General features: G+C 39.8%; 2 protein-coding genes across 2 annotated transcripts in view; both read left to right on the top strand.

The window, feature by feature from the left end:
- The first annotated feature begins 1,981 nt into the window (after positions 1-1,981).
- egr3 (early growth response 3) lies at positions 1,982-9,217 on the top strand. The gene is made up of 2 exons (XM_026925935.3): positions 1,982-2,874; positions 6,012-9,217. The coding sequence occupies exons 1-2, from the start codon at positions 2,718-2,720 to the stop codon at positions 7,145-7,147; spliced, it is 1,293 nt and encodes a 430-aa protein (XP_026781736.1). The 5' UTR covers positions 1,982-2,717; the 3' UTR covers positions 7,148-9,217.
- A 5,091-nt stretch (positions 9,218-14,308) lies between these two features.
- bin3 (bridging integrator 3) overlaps positions 14,309-21,808 on the top strand; it is a 43,094-nt gene continuing 35,594 nt past the window's right edge. Inside the window, exon 1 of the mRNA XM_026925568.3 lies at positions 14,309-14,465. Coding sequence (XP_026781369.1) covers positions 14,458-14,465 — 8 coding nt within the window. The 5' untranslated portion in view covers positions 14,309-14,457. The remainder of the gene's footprint in view (positions 14,466-21,808) is intronic.

The raw sequence follows: 21,808 nt of genomic DNA on the forward strand, positions 1-21,808 counted from the left end.
CCTGCACTGCCAAGCTGCCAGTGCTGGGCCCTTAAGCAAGGCCCTTAACCCTCAACTGCTCAGTTGTTTAAAAAAAAAAAAAAGTTAGTTCCTCTGGATAAGGGCATCTGCCAAATGCCCTAAATGTAAATGAGTTGGGTCATGATTTGGAGTTATGGAAATGCAACCATTTTTTTCCATGCATTGATTGGCTCAAATACTTTGCTGGATTCACATCCAGACCACAGTCCACCTGATGTAGATACACAAATATGAGACACCTTTTGGCTAGGCCACAGCTCGAAACAAGGCAAATTGTTAGGAGCAGGCAGATTTGTTTTTCACCTGATTAAATATTGATGTATGCTGGGTTAATATCATAGTTCTGTCTGTAAAATGTCAGTGAGCAGAACATTATGGCATGGAGGAGAGTTTGAATTTCATCCCAGTTAGATAGAAGATGTTAGTTTGGGAGCAGGAGCTTGTTGAGGCCTTGCTGAGACACTAGTAGCCTGGGCTCGATGGCAGTGCTCCCAGGCCTCTAGGGGGGAAAAAGTAGGAACTTATTATTCTTCTGTGCATTTTTTTGGCCTATCGCTTGACAGGCTTGTAGCCGGCATGCAGATGTCAGCCTGATTTGCAGTCCAAATTGTAACTTTATCTCTCTCTCTCTCTCTCCCTTGCTCTCTTTCCATATTGCATCAGCATCCGTTCCAGCGCATGCATGGCAGCCTGGAGTTTTACTCAGTGTCGATAATAAGAGTGGCTCAGTGCCTCACTGATTGGCCAGGCTCAGGAATGGAGAATTTTAGCTGGACACATGAGCGGTCTCGTGGGATTCTCCGGCCTCCTAATTGGACTGTGTACAGTCAAGTATGTCCATCCTACACACAGCTATATATAATAATGATTATTAGCATTGTGTCATGTACTTTTTGTTATTTATTTATTTGTTTCTTTGTTTGTTTAGCAACAAATAATCAGAGCTATTTTTGTATGACTTAATTTATCCATCCATATCTGCAACAATATTGTAGCTCTTAATTTTAGTGCTCTGCTTTTATTTTATTTTATTTTTATTCCATTATTCTACCTACTCAAAATCAAAATGCAACCAGCCAACAAACAATAAAAAAAAGTTAGTTTGTGTTACTTGAAATGAAAAAATAAACCTGTCCGATAAAGTTTTTTTTCTCTCCTCGGGACTTTAAGGAGATGAAATATGACCCATGACGTTTGGCCTCTGCGGTTCCTTTAATGGCGGCAGGTTCCGATCTCTTTTCCACCAGGTCGCTCAGGCGGAAATGCGCTGACCAAATAAGGGCAGCGAGGAGGGCGGAGCCGGACATGAACGCCTTACATGGACTTTCCACTTCAGCGTGGCGCGCGCGGTCAAAGCCGAGCCCGCTGATTGGCTAGGTTGGGCTCTCTGTATTTACAACTGTTTTTTTTTTTTTTTTTTTTTTTCACTCCGGTCTTCCGCCAGTTCCACCGGCACCCTGCGCTTCTCCTCACTGATGGGCTTCAGACAGAGAAATGACTTCGCGGTGTGTGCGCCAGTCGGCCAGATTATAATCTGAGGAGTGGAAACTTTCTTTTGAGCAGCAAACATCTCTTCTTTCCCTCTACTGTAGTTCACTTCACAGCAACAGCAGACGGCTGTTGTGAATAATGAGTGCACTTTGGCACAGCTAGTCTCTTTAGAAAAGTTTATAAACGCAAAAGCATCAGATAAATAAATAAGACGCATGAGGTGTTTGGGGTCTGAATAGCCTTGCCATGGCTTCTCAACCCAGTTCTAACAGATTCCTTCATCTGTTAACCCTTTATGAGCTGATATTCACACACATGTGTCCTTTAAGGATTCTGAAGGTGTTAAAGAGTGAATTATAAATCCCTGCACGTTATTAAATTAATTAATTTCTGGTAAAACCAGATAGTATAACTTATTAGCTATAACTGGTTCGGAATGTTCAAACCACATGGCAACATCGTGTCATTCCAAAACGGTCATATGATAATGTTTCCCTCTAACACGCATGCATTCGTTCATCCGTGCAATCAAACTAAATAAAGTGTTTACAAAAACCCCCGAAGAAGTTAAAAGAAACCTGCGCCTGCCTTCGCATATTCCTTTCACCCTGGCTTCGTCCCAAACTGCACACTGCGTCCTAAACAGTGCCCTAGGTCAGAATAGGACGCCGCCGGAGCGCGCGGTTGAAGTTGCGGTTCTATGTAGCGGTTTGGGACGCGGCCCCAGGGCTCCGAACGTTCCACTACGAGGTGCTTCCATTGTGACGTCGCGCTGTAGCGGCTACAAGTTCCTTTGTGTCTCCATATATGGTCATCTACGTCACGGAGTTGTTCCGTCCCCCTAGTTTTAACGAGAAAAAGCGTTGGAGTTCCCTCGGCCGAGCGACACAGCGAGCAGCCAGTGCACTTGTGCAATCACTACCAACATCATCGCTCCATTTGATTCAGAGACTTAAAAAACCAACCAAGCAATGCAGAAATAGCGTACAAATTAAAAGAAAAAAAAAACAAGGAAAAGAAAAAGAAGGTTGAGTTGAGGCATCTTCATTGCGACCGGGAACTTGGATACAATCATACTTAAAGGATTGATTTGTTTTTTGGTCGTATTTTGTTTTCGACTTTAGATAAGCGCGGAAGACTGGAGACCGCGGGCGAGTTAAAGCCCGCGCGCTGTCGCCGACACGAGCCACTTGATTTAACTTGCTATGACAGGTAAATTAGCGGAGAAGCTCCCCCTTACCATGAGCAGTTTAATCAACGCCATACCTGACAGCCTTTATCCTGAAGAGGACATTCCCACTTCATCTATGAACATCTTCACCAGCACGGACTCCGTCTCGCACTACTCGCAAATGAACACAGGTAACTTTGGTAATGATCTGTCAGTGATATCTGTAAAGAGTTGTGACGCGACCTGTCTGTGTGTTTAGCTTATAGTACTGTAAACTAGACTCACTCGGTGTGATGGTGTGTAGATCGCGGCGATGCAGATGAGTGATAGGGCAACAGTCTTTATTCCCTGTACAAGCGCACTACTCGGGGTGTGAGGGAAAGAGTGGTGTCTGGACCCCACTGTGTGTGTGTGTGTGTGTGTTTAGGATGCTACCTGTTCACTGTCCTCAGTGATGCTGACATGGTGTTTATTAGCCAAACATTTTACAGATGAACAAACTGCCTGAGGTGTTAACCAAGCTAATGTCCTGTTAGACTCTGATCTGTACAGACAATACGCTGCTGTCCTCACTGGGGAAAACGTTTATTACTTACAGGCTATATGAACACGCGTTAATATGGTAATATCACGTGACAGGAGTTGGAAGAGGGCATCCAGGTGATAGAGTGCACGTGCTGAACAAACACAACTACAGTACTGAATGAACACCTGCAGTGTGTTTATAACCTATATCCTTTTTGTTGTTGTTGTTGTTGTTGTTTGCGTTTGTAGTTATGGATCAGTTAGAAAGGTTAGAAATGTCCAAAATGTGCGTAATAATTCTACAGCGAGTAAAAAAGGAGTGTAAATTAAAAATAAATAAATGAATTAAATAATTAAATATACAGTCCTTTTCAGTGAAATGTGTAATGCAGCTCGTGAAACAGTAAGGTAAAATGTAGCCAAGCTCAACACCAGCACATCGGATTCATTTAACCCTTATTATTATTATTATTATTATTATTATTATTATTATTATTATTATTGCTACAGTCTAACATTTATTGATTTATTGATTTACTTATTTATTTATTTACTTACTAATTTATTTATTTATTTTTATTTTTATTTTGGATAAGTCAGTGTTTTGCTATTTAGGGCCCGAAATGGAGTCGAGCTGCCATGGCGCAGGTGGGCGGTTTTTGGTCGGCGCGCGCGCTGCTTTCGAAATATGTCTCGTGCCAAAAACGCTTCACACGTGCACGAGGCTCCGCTTCCACGAAAAAAAAAAACCCTGAGCTAAACATGAAATCCACTTAGAAACCTATCTGGATATTATAATCCATAATGTACTTAATGTGGCACCTTTCAGTGCACTGATTTAATGCGTTCCAGTGAGACATCACCACTGACCATATAAGGTTTGAACTGAACTGTAAAATTATTTTAGGATGTAGAAATTAGAAATAGAATTAAACGCTGTGCATTTAGGGTTGTGCATTTATTTTTCGACAAAATTCATTCATTTACCCAAAAAAAAAAAAAGGAGAGAGATAGAGAGAAAGGAAATATATGATGTGCAGAAAAGTTATTATTATTTTTTTTTTAATCAGGCATTGGTGAGTTTCTCATCATTATCCTATAGTTGTACATTAGAAAATTGGTGATAAATTGAAAAAGATAATTTATGTGAATAAAACTGAAAATGACCTGGTTAAAAACAAAAAAAGAAAAACACCCAGATTGTGATTTCAAAGAAAAAGAAAGATGCGACGTCTAAACCCGCAGAGCATTTCGTTTTGCGGTATTTACATTTTATTTACCTTTAAATGGTTTAACACGCGGTTTTGGACGCAGCTCGAGTTTCTTTCTCAAACTGCACGGATTTTCAGCAAAACAAAGCTTTGAGTCTAATTTAATAATAACCCGAACAAGACTAACTGGCTGTGTTATGTACACAAATAGTGCTGTATTCACGGAAATATTAGATAGAGGTGAAAATAAAACAAAAACAACCGCAAAAAAATCAATCTGTTATGATTTTTAATACTAAACTTTCTCTCTTTTGCAAATATGATGGAAGAAATATTTAAAAGCCCTGAATCAGAGAAAATATCTTCACTTTTTCGTTGAAAGTAAAGTGCACAGTTTTTTTCTGTGTGTATCAGGAGTCATGGGTTTCGGTATAATTGGCCGTGGACTTCTGAATGAGCTCCACTTTGTTACACACATTAATACGAAGCTGCTTTAGTTTTAATCACACGTCTCTCTCTCTCTCTCTCTCTCTCTCTCTCACACACACACACACACACACACACACACACACAAAACAGAGGAAAAAAACTCTAGTGTTAATTTAACACCTACAGTGTTTCACTGGAGTCCATCTGGACTTATAGAAGCACAATGAGTGTTAATTTGTCCTCCATGTCATCCGTCTCAATGAGGTTAAAAGTGACATAAATGACAAATCCACATTAAATTAAATCAGACCTAAGTGAAATACATGGTTGATCCAGATTTAGCTATTTTCAAATCCTAAACCCTCTTGTCTCAGATTGAATTCTTTACCTCAGAGAATGCGTTTGCTTTTGCACACATATGTGTTTTATGCTTTTTTTTGTTTGTTTGTTTGTTTTGTTTGTTCTCACCATGAATCATGATTTGGTGTATTCTGTGGAACGATGTATCAGAGCACCAAGACAAATCCAGTGTGATGTCCTAGGAATGGAATTTTTTGTATAAGTTGGCAAGATAGATCATTTTTCCTGCGTTAAATTCCATATATATAGAAAAAATAATAGAAAGTGATAAATTCATGAAGAGGACTTGAAAGAGTGATTTCATAGATATACGACGCAACCAAGTTCATTCATTGATGAACTTTGTATCTAGATTGAGTCTGTGATGTGTGTGTATGTGTGTGTGTGTATGTGTGCTTGTTAAGACACACGGTTGTACAGGGAATCCTGTGTCTTCTGAAGGACACGTTGTACTTTAGAACCTGAGGGAGGGAGAAAGAGAGAGAGAAAAAAGGAAAAGACTGAGAGGAGGAGGGGATAGTCACTTCAGTCTTAAGTCAGCCGACAAATTTTTTTTCCTCTGACAAAGCTCTAATCATTGTTATTCTCTTTTTAATTGTTTGGAGCGAACGATTAACAGAGGTATGGAGAGATTCTGTATACTGTAGCCAAGTTAAAAGCTCTTCTATATTCTCGCTAGAGTAGGCCATATTTTCATATAGCAACACCCAGTTGACGAACCACTCTGAAAGATAGCTATTTTAGAATAGAAGTGCTTTTTGTGTTCCTTTCTCCTCAGTTGACCTTTCCATTTCTTCCCACAGATAATATCATGGACTTAGGAATGGGAGGTGAGAAGAGCAGCAGTGAGATCCCATATGCTTCCAGTAGTTTTCAGTCCAGTCGAAGTGGGCAAACAGTTACATATTTGGGAAAGTTTGCCTTCGACACCCCTCCTTCAGGCAGCATTGGCAGTTCAGGCTGGTGCCCGGACAACAACATCATCAGCCTGGTGAGTGCCGGCATCCTCGGTGTGTCCCCGTCACCGGGTAGCATCACCACGCAGACGTCATCATCGGGCGGCATGAGCGTCCAATCGTCAGACATTGACCAAGTGTACGCCCCGCCTCTTCCCGCCTACTCCGCCTGCGGTGACATGTACCAGGACCAGGTGGCGTTCCACCACAGCCCTGCAGCATCATCATCGCTGCCCTACGCACCCTCCGAGTACCACAACACCACCAAAGCTGTGGATGCCAGCCTCTTCTCCATGATCCCCGACTACAACCTGTTCCAGCACCAAGGTGGCGCGGGTGAAGCTGGGGCCATGGAACACAAGCCTTTCCAAAGCGTGGAGCCCCTTCGTGTAAACCCACCACCCATCACGCCGCTAGAGACCATCCGGGCATTTAAGGACAAGCAGCAGCTGCAGCCGGGCTTCCTGGGCTCACAGCAGCACCATGTTTCCCAGCACCACCACCACCACCAGCCCCAAACTCTCGCCCTTAAACCCGTGCGCCCTCGAAAGTACCCGAACCGGCCGAGCAAGACGCCGGTGCACGAGCGTCCCCACGCGTGCCCAGCCGAGCACTGCGACCGGCGCTTCTCACGATCCGATGAGCTTACGCGCCACCTGCGCATCCACACAGGCCACAAACCCTTCCAGTGCCGCATCTGCATGCGCTCATTCAGCCGCAGCGACCACCTGACCACGCACATCCGCACACACACCGGCGAGAAGCCTTTCTCCTGCGACTTCTGTGGACGCAAGTTTGCTCGCAGCGATGAGCGCAAGCGCCACGCCAAGGTGCACCTCAAGCACAAGGACAAGAAACCTGCAGAGAAGGCAGGCAGCTCAAGTGCCACAGCAACGACAGCTACTCGCTCATCTCCACCTGGCTCCTGTGGGAGCAGCGGAGCCAGCGGGGCCAACGTCCTGACTGTTACCACGTGCGCATAGGACTGAGAGTGCCACTAGTGTTTGATAAGAATGAGGGAGGAAGAAACTGAGCTCTTTCCTTTCTTCTGAAAGGCCTAGCCATTGACTCTCACAAACTCTCCCTCTCTTCATGCATTAGTTCTTTGGTTACAATGTTTTTATAAGGTGGTATAGTCACATTCCCGTTGACCCTTAGCAGGGGGTTGAGGGGACACACTAGTGTTTAATGGCAGGGAGAATAGCAGAGTGGGGTAGCAGCCGGTGGACAGTCAGGTCATCCCAGGAAAAAAAAAAAACAGGGCACTTATTTTTTTTTTTCGGGAAAAGCATTACAGGCTCAGGGAGTCCTAACTTCCGGCTCCATGGACCTACACACTCCAGTGATATTTCAGTCTGGGTCAGAATAGTACATTTTTTAAATTAGTATAGAATACAAGCTAACCAACACTTGGCGTCAATTATTTTTTTACATCGTATTTCAGTTTGTCGATGGCTCATCAAATATGAAAAAGTGCAATTTAATTTACTCAACTTCATTAATACCTTGTTTGCGCTGCACTTTGGTTCCTGTTGTTTTTTTTTCTTCTTTTTTTAAAATACTGCTTGTTAATTATTTAATTGATGATATTTTTTTAAAAGAATGTGCCAAATCTGTTTTTTGAAATACTACAGCCAACTTTTTTTGTGTTGTCATTCTCGTGAGTGTAGCAGGAATTATTATAGTGAAGCTACTGGATGATCAAGTTTAAGGGAAAGCCTTGAATATTACAGCACTGAAAGGCTCAACGAGTTTCAGTATCAAGTGGGTGTTTCTTGTGTAATTAGACTGCATTATCTTAATATCTCAAAATCCCATCAGTACAATTAAGGGGATCTGGACGCCTTTTTGGTAAACAGTAACAGATTGCCTGTACAATACCACAAAAAAAAAGCAAGTGTGTGTCTTGGCGTCTGAGCTCACTAAGTGCAGTTTACTTATTAGCATGAAATTAAGATAAGATCTGTGGCGTTTACTTGGAGTACGTAAACTGGGAAGGCAAAAAAAAGCTACATGTACTCTATTTAATGCAGAGATTTGTAACTGTCCTGCCATTTCATTGTTTTTATTTTTATTACTATATTAGTGATTGATATATTTTTTTCCAGTCTGTATGCCTGCATGCGTCATGTGTTGGTAGTGTGTCTGGATTAGCACTGAAACGAAGGACTTTTCTGGGAGCAATATGCGTGCATCTCAACCCCTCGTAACAGGGAGTTGAAAGAAACGATGTGAAATGTGAAATCTTTCACGTTTGTCATTACGATATTTATGTTTGTGTCATTGTCGTTGCTGTTGTGTTGTTGCTGATGACTCACTGAGTTCCCATTGGTTTATCTTGCTACGTTTCATGCATCCTGTTTGTTCAGCACACATTTGAGCACACACACAGCCAAAATGATGGAAATAACAGCCTTAGAGCATTAACGCACGGCTAATCTGGGATGCCGGCTTTCTGACTGAACTCAGCCATATGCATGCCATGAGAGATGTTTTTGGATGAAAACAGTTTGGACATTTTTTTGTTTGTTTGTTTGTTTTGTTTTGTTTTGTTGTTTTTTTTCCCCATACAGTGCTGAGGGGCAGCAGCAGTAACGTGGTGTCTCCACGTGTTTTTTTTTCCTCCTACATGGAACACACTGAGAGATTCTGACTATCCGAGAGGGATCGTCTTTTGTACAGCCGCCTATATATAAACACATGACTACGTGTTTTCTACTAAGAATGTACAGTTTAAAGGAAAGCAGTGTGCTTCAGTATTACAGTGTGTGTCCGTGCGAACACACACGCCTCCACACTCCTAGATCTGACTGGATGCAAAGGGTGTGTTAACGTACATTTCTGAAGACTGTGTACATAATGTAGAATGTGTATTTGTTTTTTTTTAACTGTGAGTGCGTTAAAAAAGGAGAAGCGTTGTCCAACAGTGTCAAACCTGATGCATCCTATGTCCTGAAATATTGTTTTTGTGCATAATATACAAAGATGGAGACACACTGAATGATGTGTTTATTAAAGAAATAAACCATAAGGTTATTTGGAACAAAAAATAATGTGTGTATGTCAATATGTCAAAATGTTCTGTCTTAATTAGCAGTCTTCGCCTCATGAAAACGGTAGATGGTAAATCGATATAACAGCATGGCTTGCTGTAGCATTCAGTAATTATCATTGTTGTGTATTTGCTCAGGGCATTCATGGCATGAACCGTGTTCTTATCTGGAAGAGAAACAAACAGGCCTAAATGCAAACATACAGTATTAGAATTGTTTAGTGTTTTTGAGACATTTTGCTCAGCTCTGATGGAGAGAGTGAAAATGCCCCTTCACATCACACTCCTAATAAACTGGCCCGATTAATGCTGAGCCTTGCTGTCCTGCACAAAACCCTACCACTTGCGGGCATGCATGTCCTGGCACTCTGCCATGTGTCCTCCAATTAACACGGCCCCCGACGGCAGCGCAGCTCTGTCTTCTGTCAGTTTCCCGGAATGAATGCATGCCCGAGACAGTAGGCGTCGGTTGACGTTGGCTAATCTAGCAGCATGAATTTATCAACATGAATAGCGCAGCCTGCGTCTCATTCTTTAACAGCATATGGAACGAACCACACATAGACGTGTGTCTTATTACAGACACAATAGCAATTCTGAACAGCTTACATTATATCTCAGCATCTTCAACGTGTTGGTCCTGTTTCACTTTGGTTAACAGTTTCCTACCCATAATGCACTTATAATAGTGGTGCCAGTGGGATTTAACCCTCGCTTCATCTCTACCTTAAGAGAGCAATGCAGCGGCACTTTAGTCTTTTAGTCTTTTTCTACAGCACATGCTGCTCAAACTGATAAGCTTCCAAACCTTTAGTGCTAACACAACCACCAACTCCATCACGCTCGCCGTCTCATAGATGCCTGACTAGCCGAGCTGAGCTGTTTAGCTGCATTGCATTCTGGGACTACAAAGTATCCACTACTTCTATACTGATTTTCCCATTAATATGATGTTGCTGGAAAATGGTGAGTGAGAAAACAACCACTTGCTCATTTGTTTCTTCAGAACAAACACCAAGACATGATCATTATCACTTATTTTAAACAGCATTATAACTCCGCTAGCTAGAATAATGTCCTCTTTTGACATCAATGCGACACAAATTATTCATTATTCTCATGGGAATAATGAAACAACAGCACCAACCAACATGTTAAACATATTTTATATGTTTCAGGATTGAGTTTTTATATTAAACATTTGTTCTATCAAAGAGCTGACTTTTTTTGTAAGAATAACGTGTATAAGACAAATATATGGGTGCTTCAACGCATAATTAAAACGATTCTTCCAATTAGATTTGGATTGTTTCCAATGAAATGTCACAAACATTTCTCAATTCAATTACAGCAATTCTGTACTTAGATTTTCTTTTTGCTTGTTTAACCAAAATGACTGACATATATGGTGTTTAGAAATGAGACTGACACTGTACAGTTTTGCAGTTTTGTTTAATCTGGTCATGTGATTGACATTTTAATGTCAAAATGACAGTTTTATTATTGGATGAAGTGAAGCAATGATTATCAGTTTTTGCCTGAAGCAGAGACAGAGAAATTTATGCACTGATGCAGATCTTAATGATAGCATTACTGGTATGTGTGTGTGTGTGTGTGTGTGTGTGTGTGTTTGTCTAAAATCTTTGCTGTAAGAGGAAAATCTTAGCATGAATAGGTTACGCGCTCTGATCGAAGAGGCAAACGTTGACGCTCTCTATGGATTTGGCTCTTGTGCTCTTCCACAGCTTCTTGTTCTTTTGGACTGATATCTTTATTTCTCAGGGATGGTTATACATGGTATGGAGAGAAAAAAAAACTGTTGTTTTCTTTATTGTTACAAAAATAGCTTCTGGCATAAGTATTTTTTCTTTGATTTGATTTTTATTTATTTATTTAAAAAATATTTATTTATTTGTTCATTGCCAAGAACTGTCAGAAAGCCAGGACGATCTGAACCAGGAAAACAGAGAAGGTAGTGTTCACAGATCAGATGGAAGTGAAGCCTTTGGGTGTGTGCGTGTGTGTGTGTGTGTGTGTGTTTGTGTGTCTGTGTTGAATCCAGAGATAGTTCAGTGTTCACATGTGCTGTATCAAATAGGTCAGTTTTTTGAAGGAAAAATATAGCCATTCCAAAACATCTGACAAAATTGTACATTACTATGATTTATAATAATTTATAACACAGAGCTATTTAATTCTCCAATCTGATTGGTCAGAAGGTGGTGATTAATTTTCTATAACAGCAGCTCTGACAATAGTGCCGGCTGCAAGGTTTATATTAATGCACTTGATCTAGTACGTTATGGTTTCTTCTATGGTGGAGATTTAAAAACATGTGTAATTGTTAACATGGTGACGTTTTCTTTATGGAGACGTTTATGTAACATGTTTGGAATGAGTCTCCAGTGTCAGAGGTTTGTAACAGTCAGAGGTAAAGGTGTAACTTAAAGTTTTACGCCACAGGAAGGTCTTTAGATCTAAATTCAGGTGTCACATGTTCATTTTTCACATGTTTGCATATGAAATGCATACAGCAGATATCTGGAACACTTTCAGTAAATATGATTTCGAAGAGAAAGCATTTATAGAATGCACTATGTTGCCTTTTTGTCGATAGAAACCACATAAATACAGTTGCTGCTCCTCGGGTTTTGTCTGACCGCGACTGCTCGCTGTCCATCTTGAGATCCACACCAAGCTGAAAAGCCTCTTTTATGCTAAACTGTGCAGAACAATATGCCCTGAGGGCGCTGCCCCAGTGTAAATGTGACCTCGGTCTCTGGTCCATTGGGGATTACTCTCAGCTGGAGTCTGAATTTACTTCGTCAGTTACACCCTCTGAGCCACTTGCTGTGACTGATCATTTTAAACACTCAGCAGTGAAGCAGTAAACCATCTTCAATACTGTACGATACTCTATTCTCACTTACTTTCCTATAGCATGAAATAAAAGAGTCAGCTTTCACTGTTTCCAGGCATCGCAAAAGACCAGGCGATGTCTTCAGCTGTCCAGTTACAGTGCTCACTGTAGCTTCAGATTTTTGTTCAAGTTCCTGGCTGACAGGACTGGATCCCGATGTGGTCTTCTGCTGTGGTAGCCCATCCTCCTCAAGAGTTGATGTGTTGTGCATTCTGAGATGCTTTTCTGCACACCACGGTTGTAAAGAGTGCTTATGTGAGTTACCATAGCCTTCCTGTCAGCTCAAACTAGTTTGGCCATTCTCCTCTGACTTCTCTCAACAAGGCGTTTCCACTTGTTGTTTTTCTGTTTTCAGCACCATTCTGTGTAAACTCTAGAGAATACTGGGTGTGCAAATCTCAGGAGATCAGCAGTTTCTGAAATACTCGACCTGTCACCAGCCACCATGCCACAGTGAAAGTCACTGAGATCACATTTTTCCCCTGTCCCTGTTCTGATGTTTGTAGTGAACATTTAGTGCAGCTCTTGACATACTGTACATGCCTTAATAAAAGAAAAACAAAACACATTTGCATTACTAGTCATAATTCATCTATATTCTGATAGCTACAATTAGCCATTTCTCAATATAGTATTTATTGCTTCATGTGCTTTCTTTTTTAAGTTATGTTAGTCACACTTAAATTCTACATCACATTATAAACATCATGAACAGTTTTATGAGTCATTATAAGTTGCATAGCAGTGTCATGCTAATATTACTAGTAGCTGACATAATGTTTGACATCATAACAACTTACGTCATATGTTTATGAAATGATTTTAGGACACATAATTTTTGACATCTGTCATAATGATTGGCAAAATCACAGTAACTCCAGTCTCAGAAATGTGAAGTTATGAGTTGTTTAGTCTTTAGCAGCATTATAAAGGACTAAAAAAAAAAAATCAAGACAATGAAACATGGACAGAAAATTAGAAAGGCAGAAAAAAAAGTGTTTGGGTTTTTTTTTTGTTGTTGTTTGTTTGTTTTTTCTCAGGTTATTACCACAGTGCATAGTTGAATACTTGATTCTGCTTGGTCAGAAGGTGTTGAAACTATGGAAGGAGTCTCCAGTGTCAGGGCTTTGTAACACTCATAGTTAAAGCTGTGACTTTAAAGTTTTTTTTTTTAAGGAAAGGTCTTCAGTACAGAGGGCTTTGTGATTTTTTTTGTAAAATAAAAAACTGCATTTTTATCATCTTAATCTCAAAAGAGAGAGGAAAAAAAGAGAGTCTTCAAAGGTGATATAATTACTACTGCTGATCGTAAATTGACAATCACATCACTAGACATAATCTGTCCTGAAAGAATATGACGATAAGTGTTAATGACATGGTTATGAAAGTCTTATAATGAAGGGGTCAGTGGTTCAGTTTTACTCCCACATAGTCACGCCTAGTTAAACTGATAGAATGTGCAAGAGTACAATGTGAATAAGAGCCAGTGTTTAGACATTGAGCATCTGAACTGGATAAAATGGCTGCCAAATGAATAAACGTACTTCCTTTATATTGAGGTACTTTAGGTTTTCCACCACAGGAAAGTCTTCACGACAAAGAACGTTGCAGTTTCTTGGAAATAAGCTGCCTTTATTTATTTATTTATTAATCTGATTAACTTTTAGAGAGAGAAAAGAAGAGGTGGATGAGCGAACTGCTATTTATACCTATATAAAAGCAACTATAAATGGATAATAAGTATGACAAGTATGACAAATAATAAGTATGACAAATATAATAAGTAATAACATTATTTAATTATTTATAACAGGTAGCATTGCTAAGTTGCTGGGTATAAGTGGAATAAAACACTACTAGGCATGCTTTTATTGGAAAATATTCAACTTCCGGGTGGTAGCAGTATGATTATTTCCCCCAGTATTTTATTCCTTACTTGTGATATTGCAACACTGTTATTAAAACTGTGCGTTTGTGTTGTTGTTGTTGTTGTTATTGTTGTTGAACCTCAGAAGCCTGTAAAAGTCAGTCACCTGTTGAAATAACCTCAGCCACTTTGCGTTCCGTACTTTAAATCCTCTTAACAGCAAAATACCAAATAACTCATTATTCCCTAACAATGAATACTATTCAGTGCATAAAAGAATGACTTTCACACCCTATCTAGTGCACTACTTTTTGAACTGGTCTCCTATTGGGACTCTAACCCTAGACAACTTCCTCAGTTCCTGGTTACAGAGTTGTAGCTGGACAGGTAGAAAAGGCGATGTTTTTGGAAATAAAGTTGTGTTTCGCGGTTAAACTGGAGTAAACACCACACCATGAGCTGGTATGTATCACGAACAACGCCTTATAAAAGACTTTGGGTAATTTGTTGGATGAATAGTGAGCTGTTAGGGTTGGTTTGTTACGGCTAGTTAGCTAACGTTAGCGTTAGCTTGCTAGCATGTAGCTCGCCTGTGTCTTGATGTTTGTACATATGAAGGAAATGAGTTCGCTTAAAAAGAATTATTTTTCCCCCAGGAAATGTAGGTGTAAAGTGTCTTAAAGGCTTCCCAGGTTCCTGTTATTTAGAAAAAGGAAAAAAAGCCAGACATTTTAGCCATGTTGCTAATCTTTTTGGTTGTTTTAGCTCGCTTAGCTTGCTAACGCTTCTCACCAAGTTTTAGTTGGTGCTTGGTTGTTGAATAAATTATGCGGTTTTTTTTTTTGCTGTTGTTGTTTGTTCATGCAGATTAAATTTTAGCCTATAGGTGAATGTACCTCCTCTTCGACTCAACAAAAAAAGTTAAAATCTTATTAAGTGCTATTTTGGCACTTTAAATAAGCTAAACATGCCAGTTAGCAGTTTTATAAGCTTGTTACATCACTGATGGTTTTGAAGAGTTCAGTACATCTTATACACAGCCTCTGTGGAAACCAGAAATAATAATAATAATAAAAAACTCTCAAATGTCTCTCCCTAGGATCCTGTTCTCTATCACACATTGTCACTCTCTGAGTAAAAATAATAGAATAAAATATAACTCATGTATTATGCTTCAAAAGGAGTATAATGTAAGGTTTTTTGTTTTGTATGTGAATAAACTGATTAATGTGCCACAAGTCCTGCAAAAGTAATCCTGATAACATGCATCTGAATTACGCCAACTTTACAGTGTACAATTTCTATCATAAAAAATTACACCATAAAAATAAAATAAAATTACTTCTTTGATCGTGATTGAGATCGGAGGCGAAAGACAGCGAATGAGAAGTTTTGATAAAAATCTCAAGGTGACACTCGTATATAAAATTCACCGTTAAGAGGACGACATAAAACACAGGTCTATCGTTAGAGGATCTTTATTGTACAACCTGACACCGAGATGTAATGAATAACACATGGCAGGAATTTATTTAATTAAATTGTTATAGGAAATGAATGCAATAATAATCAGCTTCATGGACGTTGGGCTGAATTACAGCACTCTCAGTAGTTCAGTAGTTTTCCTTAACAGCACACCCCCAAGTGTTTTATTCCTTCCTGGTGAAACATTGGTATAAAAGAAGGCCCATGTGTAGGGAATAGGGGGTAGGACACCATTTTGGACATGGGACAGCTCTATTGGACTAACACTGGACTTAATTCTGACATCTGGAACACTGCTCAAACCAGTCACTAAATATCTGATGGCATGCTGTGATTTACATCCAACAAATGGAAATCATTTTGAGCTTGTTATCTCATGGCTTTACCAGAGCAATATGGGATGCACATATTTTTAATCTATATAATGCAATATATAAAAACTGACTCTGTGGTAGAAAAAACAAGTATAAAGTCAACAAGTGTGAACTAAATGTCACATCTGAGAGTGACATGACCTTTGTCATGTTTCAGAGGATTCGCCTCAATACTGGCCAAAAGGTGTCTAGATGGCTCAGTCTTACTGGTCATGCCCTTTCTAAATACTGCATCTCTTAATTGCATATGCTTTTGACCTATCAGAGTTTGAAAAGTAGACAGACTTGGCTTATAGCCGCTCTAGGCGATGACGAGTGCAGCCTGAATGTCACAGAATGTCAAAACTCTGATTTAGTTAACTTAAAAACCCATTATTGAAGAAATGACCATGATCTAAAATCATGAAAGGATGCTGTTTAAAAAAGCCGCAAATGTGAAACATTTAATTCTTGACCAGTGCTGTTTTTAAAAACATTAACCTATCTAAGACATACAGGTTTATTCAGCAACATAATGGTACGATCCATTTAGATAAATTTCCAATGATTTAGAATGTTTTTAATTTTTTATCAAAAAATTTTATATTATTTATTAAACAAATGACATGCGTTGTAATTTTTATCTGTTTCTAAACAACAAGTTCAACCTCTATTTTTCTCTCTCCTGAAGTTAATAATATAAAAAACACAGCTGGTGAGAAACTAGAGACCACAAACTCCTATTTCCATGAAGACTTTCTTGAGGCTGAAAACTTAGTGACACTGGAGACTTCCATTAATGTCTCCTCACTGCAAACTTCACCATATCAGTGATTATACATTTTTATTTTTCTTTGTTAAATAGCAACACATTTTAAATAACAATCCATTTTTTAAAAAATGGATTTTTTTTTTTTTTTTTTTTTTTTTTTTTACAGAACACAAAGTTTTTTGAGTGGGAGCCTAACTGCCTCGAAGCATGTTTACTTAACAGTCCAAAATTTTAAGTTAATCAGAAGGAAGAGTTATGGCACATGCATCAAACACAAGCGTCTGCAGCTTCGTTTCATTCACCCAGCGTGAATAATACTGAAACGGCTCGCTCGTGTGAATAATACTGAAACTTCTTCCACACTGTGTAGAATTCATCGCAGATCTATAGTGTAGCCATACGAAAGTAGTTACCATAAAGCATCGTATATACGTGCACTCCGCTACTGCAGCTGGCTTGTCTGCGGTCTGAAACGCGGGTGAAAATCAATGCCTGTGTGCTGTGCTTGATGTAAGTCACACTTGCGTCTAAAAATGATTCAGATGTCGTGCTGAGACGTGACCAGAGATTAACTTTGGCACGCTCGTGCATTTCAGGTGGATGTCAGACAGCAGTAGGAGCGGTGATGACATGATTTTTTTAAAAATTTTTTTTTATTTAGTCATTTAAGGCACAATCTACCTTCAAACAATGTTTCCATATTAAAAATGTTGTCGTGAAATACATTTATGATGCTGAAAAAGGTTAAAATAACAAGTAAATCCTGATCTACTTTTCTTACAGTACAACATATTGATATTTTCACTTTGTTGTGATTACAAATTAAATTTAATAAAATGTAATATTTTATTTGCGTTAATACCACCCCATGTCCTGGCATCAGTGTATCGTCTAATGCCTACGTTTGACCAAACAGAATCAAGAATTCAGCGCCGTTGTCGTATAAGGTATTATAGCCTTTATCCTGTTAAATAATTTATTAGCTGCACTATGCAGTCTAGCACTACGCAAATCTGAAAATGTCAAGATTAAGTAAAGTCCCTTTTTCCAATTCAGTGACAGACGTCATTTAGTCTTTTACATTTTAGAGTCTGGGTCTCTGGCTCTGTAACCCTGCTGAACTCGGTCCTTAAACATGACTTTTCTTCTTTAAAATGCCACCCAAGTTAATCATAAATGAATCCCCCTTTTTCCTGTGAAGACACAAAAGTGAATAAATCAGCATCAGAACATTATCTCTGAATCGCTGCTATAAGCTCCGGTTTTGCAAATTAATCATGCAGACTGAGACAACATGGAAGCGAGCGTGACATCACGGCAGCCAGCTGTGACATCAGCAGCTGGAAGTAGCTGCTTCCCCATCACACACATGGCCAGTGTGGGCTGCCGGGCGATGCGGTTACTTGCTGAAAGGATCTTTTATGGTTCTACGTGACCGCTGCATTCCACGCAAGCCAACCAACTGGACACAGTGACGCGGTCACCATGACTCCAGGGTCATGGGGTCGCACTGTGCATCAACTGAGCCTGTGTGCTGCTTACTGATAAGATCCCTGTGTTATAGAGTCTGGTTGCTGGCTTTTCCAGCCGTGCTGATGTGGCATAATGCATATCGTGAGTCGAGCCCATCTCTTTACGCAATCGCTTCTGCAGTGGCTGAAGGAAAGCTTTGTTAGCGTGTTCGAGGAAACATTTTCTCATCCTTTGTGATGCTGGTTGTATGGAGCTGATACTGGAGAAACAGTCCATACACATGCAGTGGTAGTGATAGTAGTAACTTTACCTGTTCCAATCTGGACTTGTGTACATCTTAAGAACATTTCAAGCCCCTGGTCACATAGTTTTAAAAATCTATGGCTTGATAACACTTTACCAGTGATAGATTGAAGAATTACATCCCTATCTATGATTTAATTACAACCAAAAGCTACTAAACCCTCCCTGATCAGAACTGTCTGGGTGTGTCAGATCGCATGCTGATTGACAGCCACATCTCCTTGGCAGTGTAAACTTGTCACAGTGCTAGAAAAGCATGTAGGAATGCCTGAATGGAGAGAAGAGTTGTTTATTTTGTATTGTTTTTTGTTTGTTTGTTTGTTTTACACAGGGTGTGTGGTGTGTTGGTGTATTGTGTACGTATTTCTAGCAGCATGGTGCTCACAGAAAGCTGACAAATCAGATTATAATTTTTTTTTTTTGACTTCACTTCCAGCTAATTTGAAAGGCTACACTGATCAACAGAACATTTGTACTGAGCAGCAGATGCACTATATGGCCAGAAGTTTGTGAACACGGACCATAACACTCATTTGTGCTTTTTGAACATCTCATTCCAGATTTAGTCCCCTCTTTGCTGTTATAATAAGCTCCACTCTTCTGGGAAGGATTTCCACTAGATTTTGGAGCGTGGCTGTGGTGATTTGTGTTCATTCAGCTACAAGAGCATTACTGAGGTCAGGCAGTGATGTTGGTGAGGAGGTCTGGGGTGCAGTCGGTGTTCCAGTTCATCCCAAAGGTGTTCAGTGGGGTTGAGGTCACGACTCTGTGCAGGACACTTGAGTTCTTCCACTCCAACCTTAACACACCATGTCTTCATGGAGCTCGCTTTGTGCACAGGGGCACTGTCATCCTGGAACAGGTTTGGACCCCTTAGTTCAAGTGAAGGGAAATTGTAAAGCTACAGCATAAAGACGTCCTATACAACTGTGTGCTTCAGATTTTGTGGCAACAGTTTGGGGAAAATTTAACTCGAAGCAGTTTCGCTCACACTCAAAGAGACACAAGAGGACGAGTAAGCATGAAAGAAGTCACTTTAGTTTCTGTTCTTGGTGTAAGTGTAAGCAGATGGCTGATTCTGATTGGCGCTTTGGTATACCTGACGTCACCTTTACTGAACAGGTATAGTCCCGCCCACTGTGTATTGGCCAGATAAAAATGGGAGAAAAAAAAACTCCAACATATTTCTTTTGCAGTCAGTTGTTAATTCACCACAGAAGATATTGCTAGAATCGTAAGAAGCTAATTACGAAGAAGTGTATCTCAAACTGTGCATTCATATTGGGGATATAAGGGAAAATGATTCAGATTCAGCCTTTGGCATTAGAAGCTGATAACTGGAGCGTATTTCTTGGTTTCACAGATCTGTGTGCTTCATTCATTCTCTGCATCATGACTGAATCCACTGTAATTCAGCTCATATTGTGTGGGAGCCAATTTTTGTGCATCTTTTTTCCCTGCATGTTCCCCATTCAGTCGCTCGTGGCGTTCATTCATTCTTCTGACGGTATTGTTAAACGCACACTCGGGTCACTGGGCCAGTTTCTGTGGTGAAACACATCACCGTCGTACCTAAAAAACCCCTGCTGACATTTTCCCATCTCTCCCTCTCGGGCAGTGCCCTCTCTCAGGGCATGGGATCAGTCGTCTCGGTCTGACCGCTTGTCCTGTGTGCGGGCGTCTGTAAAAATGGCCCAGCCTGCGAAGACGAATAGCCGAGGATTCCCACAGTTCCAAAGTGTGTCCGTCCGTCCGTCTGTGATGAAGGCCTGTTGACACTGAACATGAATTTGGTACATGGAAAAACGTGCATGATTAGATTTCAAAACAAACGTATGCGCATCTAGAATAACAATTTCTGTGTTTTTAGATGCAATGAAAAAAAACCCGTCTAGTTGAATTAAAACAATGAATGAAATCTGTGTGTGTCAGGGTTTAGTATGGCTGGATATGTTCAATACCAATCCATAACCTTTTATTGTGACTATAAACAAAGCCCAAATTATTGTAACCGCTGTTGATCATATAGACTATAGTGCTGATCTTTATAGTCCATGCTCAGTGGCTCAAAACTTTTTAAAACATCTCAAAAACCACTCAGAAGAACTAGTCCGAAAAAAATTTGGCTGTTGGAAAAGGGAGGCGTCATTCTTGTTTTTTTTTTTTTCTCCTCAGCCTTTGCGTGGGAAACGAGCTTATCATGGTGCTGTCTTTTTATATATATATATATATATATATATATATATATATATATATATATATATATATATATATATGTATATATGTATGTATGTATGTGTGTGTGTGTGTGTGTATGTACCATTTCCTCTATGCCATTTAGGCCTATATGTAACGACAGGTCTAAAACTATTTCATTTATGTGTGTATTTGATAAATAAGCTTGAATTTGTACTTAACAGTATAATCTGGATATGAAAATGCTGTAACTCATCGAAAGTTGTACTATTCGAAGCCGATCATTTGAGATTTACATTAGTTAGATTTCTTAAGCATAAATTTACACACACTTAGGATATGATAGTTTTTCTGAATTTATGGGACTTTCTTGAATACCAGTTTTTTTTTGTGTGAACCCTCATCTGAACGATTTCCGCATAAATCCCTTCGTATCCAGCTTGATAAATGAGGTCCAGTCACCCCGGCCCTGTTTGGCCACAGAGATATTTGCACGAAGCGTAAAAAGTAAATAAATAAAGAGCAGCTTAACTACAGAATCTCCATGTTTGGTGTTCCCCATGCTGAAAAGTTGTCTTCATGGTTCTTGTGTTGCAATGGAAACACAAATCAGGAACTGGTTCCTGAGGGTAAAGGAACCTTTTATTTTCTCAAAAGGTTCTGAAACCTCGGTGGAAGCACACCTAATTTCAGATCACCGAAAGCCACAAGCTGCAACATGCCACTTTCACCTTATTGCCAAATTCTTACACAAGTAATTGAGACTAATGTGCAATTTTACCCTTAACCCACTTCTGATTGTGGATGAACCCAGTCGCATAATCACTTCTTACTTTTTTGTGTGAGGATTAAGGTTGTGAAATAACTCTCACCATTCAAGTTTGTGATCGTGACGAGCCCGTTTACCTACAGAAGGGAGGAGGGAAAGACAGTTGTTCATGCGACCTACTGCGTCATCACTAAAGAGAAACAATTGACTTGAACTTCATTCACTCTCGGTTCTGTCTCTCCCTCTCTGATAGACAGGCGTGATTACTGTTTAGATAATATTGGCTTCAGCAATCCAACGCGTTACGTTCATAGCATGACTCAGAGTTTGGACTCAAAGCATTTCACTAGTGTGATGTTGCAAACTTTTCCATGATGGTGCGTTGAGGTACATGCGTGTTTTTTTTTTTTTCTTTAGTCTTCCTGTCAGCTGGTCCCAGGACTCATCGTCATGT

Source organism: Pangasianodon hypophthalmus, chromosome 8 (genome assembly GCF_027358585.1).
Source record: "Pangasianodon hypophthalmus isolate fPanHyp1 chromosome 8, fPanHyp1.pri, whole genome shotgun sequence".
Lineage (NCBI taxonomy): Eukaryota > Metazoa > Chordata > Actinopteri > Siluriformes > Pangasiidae > Pangasianodon > Pangasianodon hypophthalmus.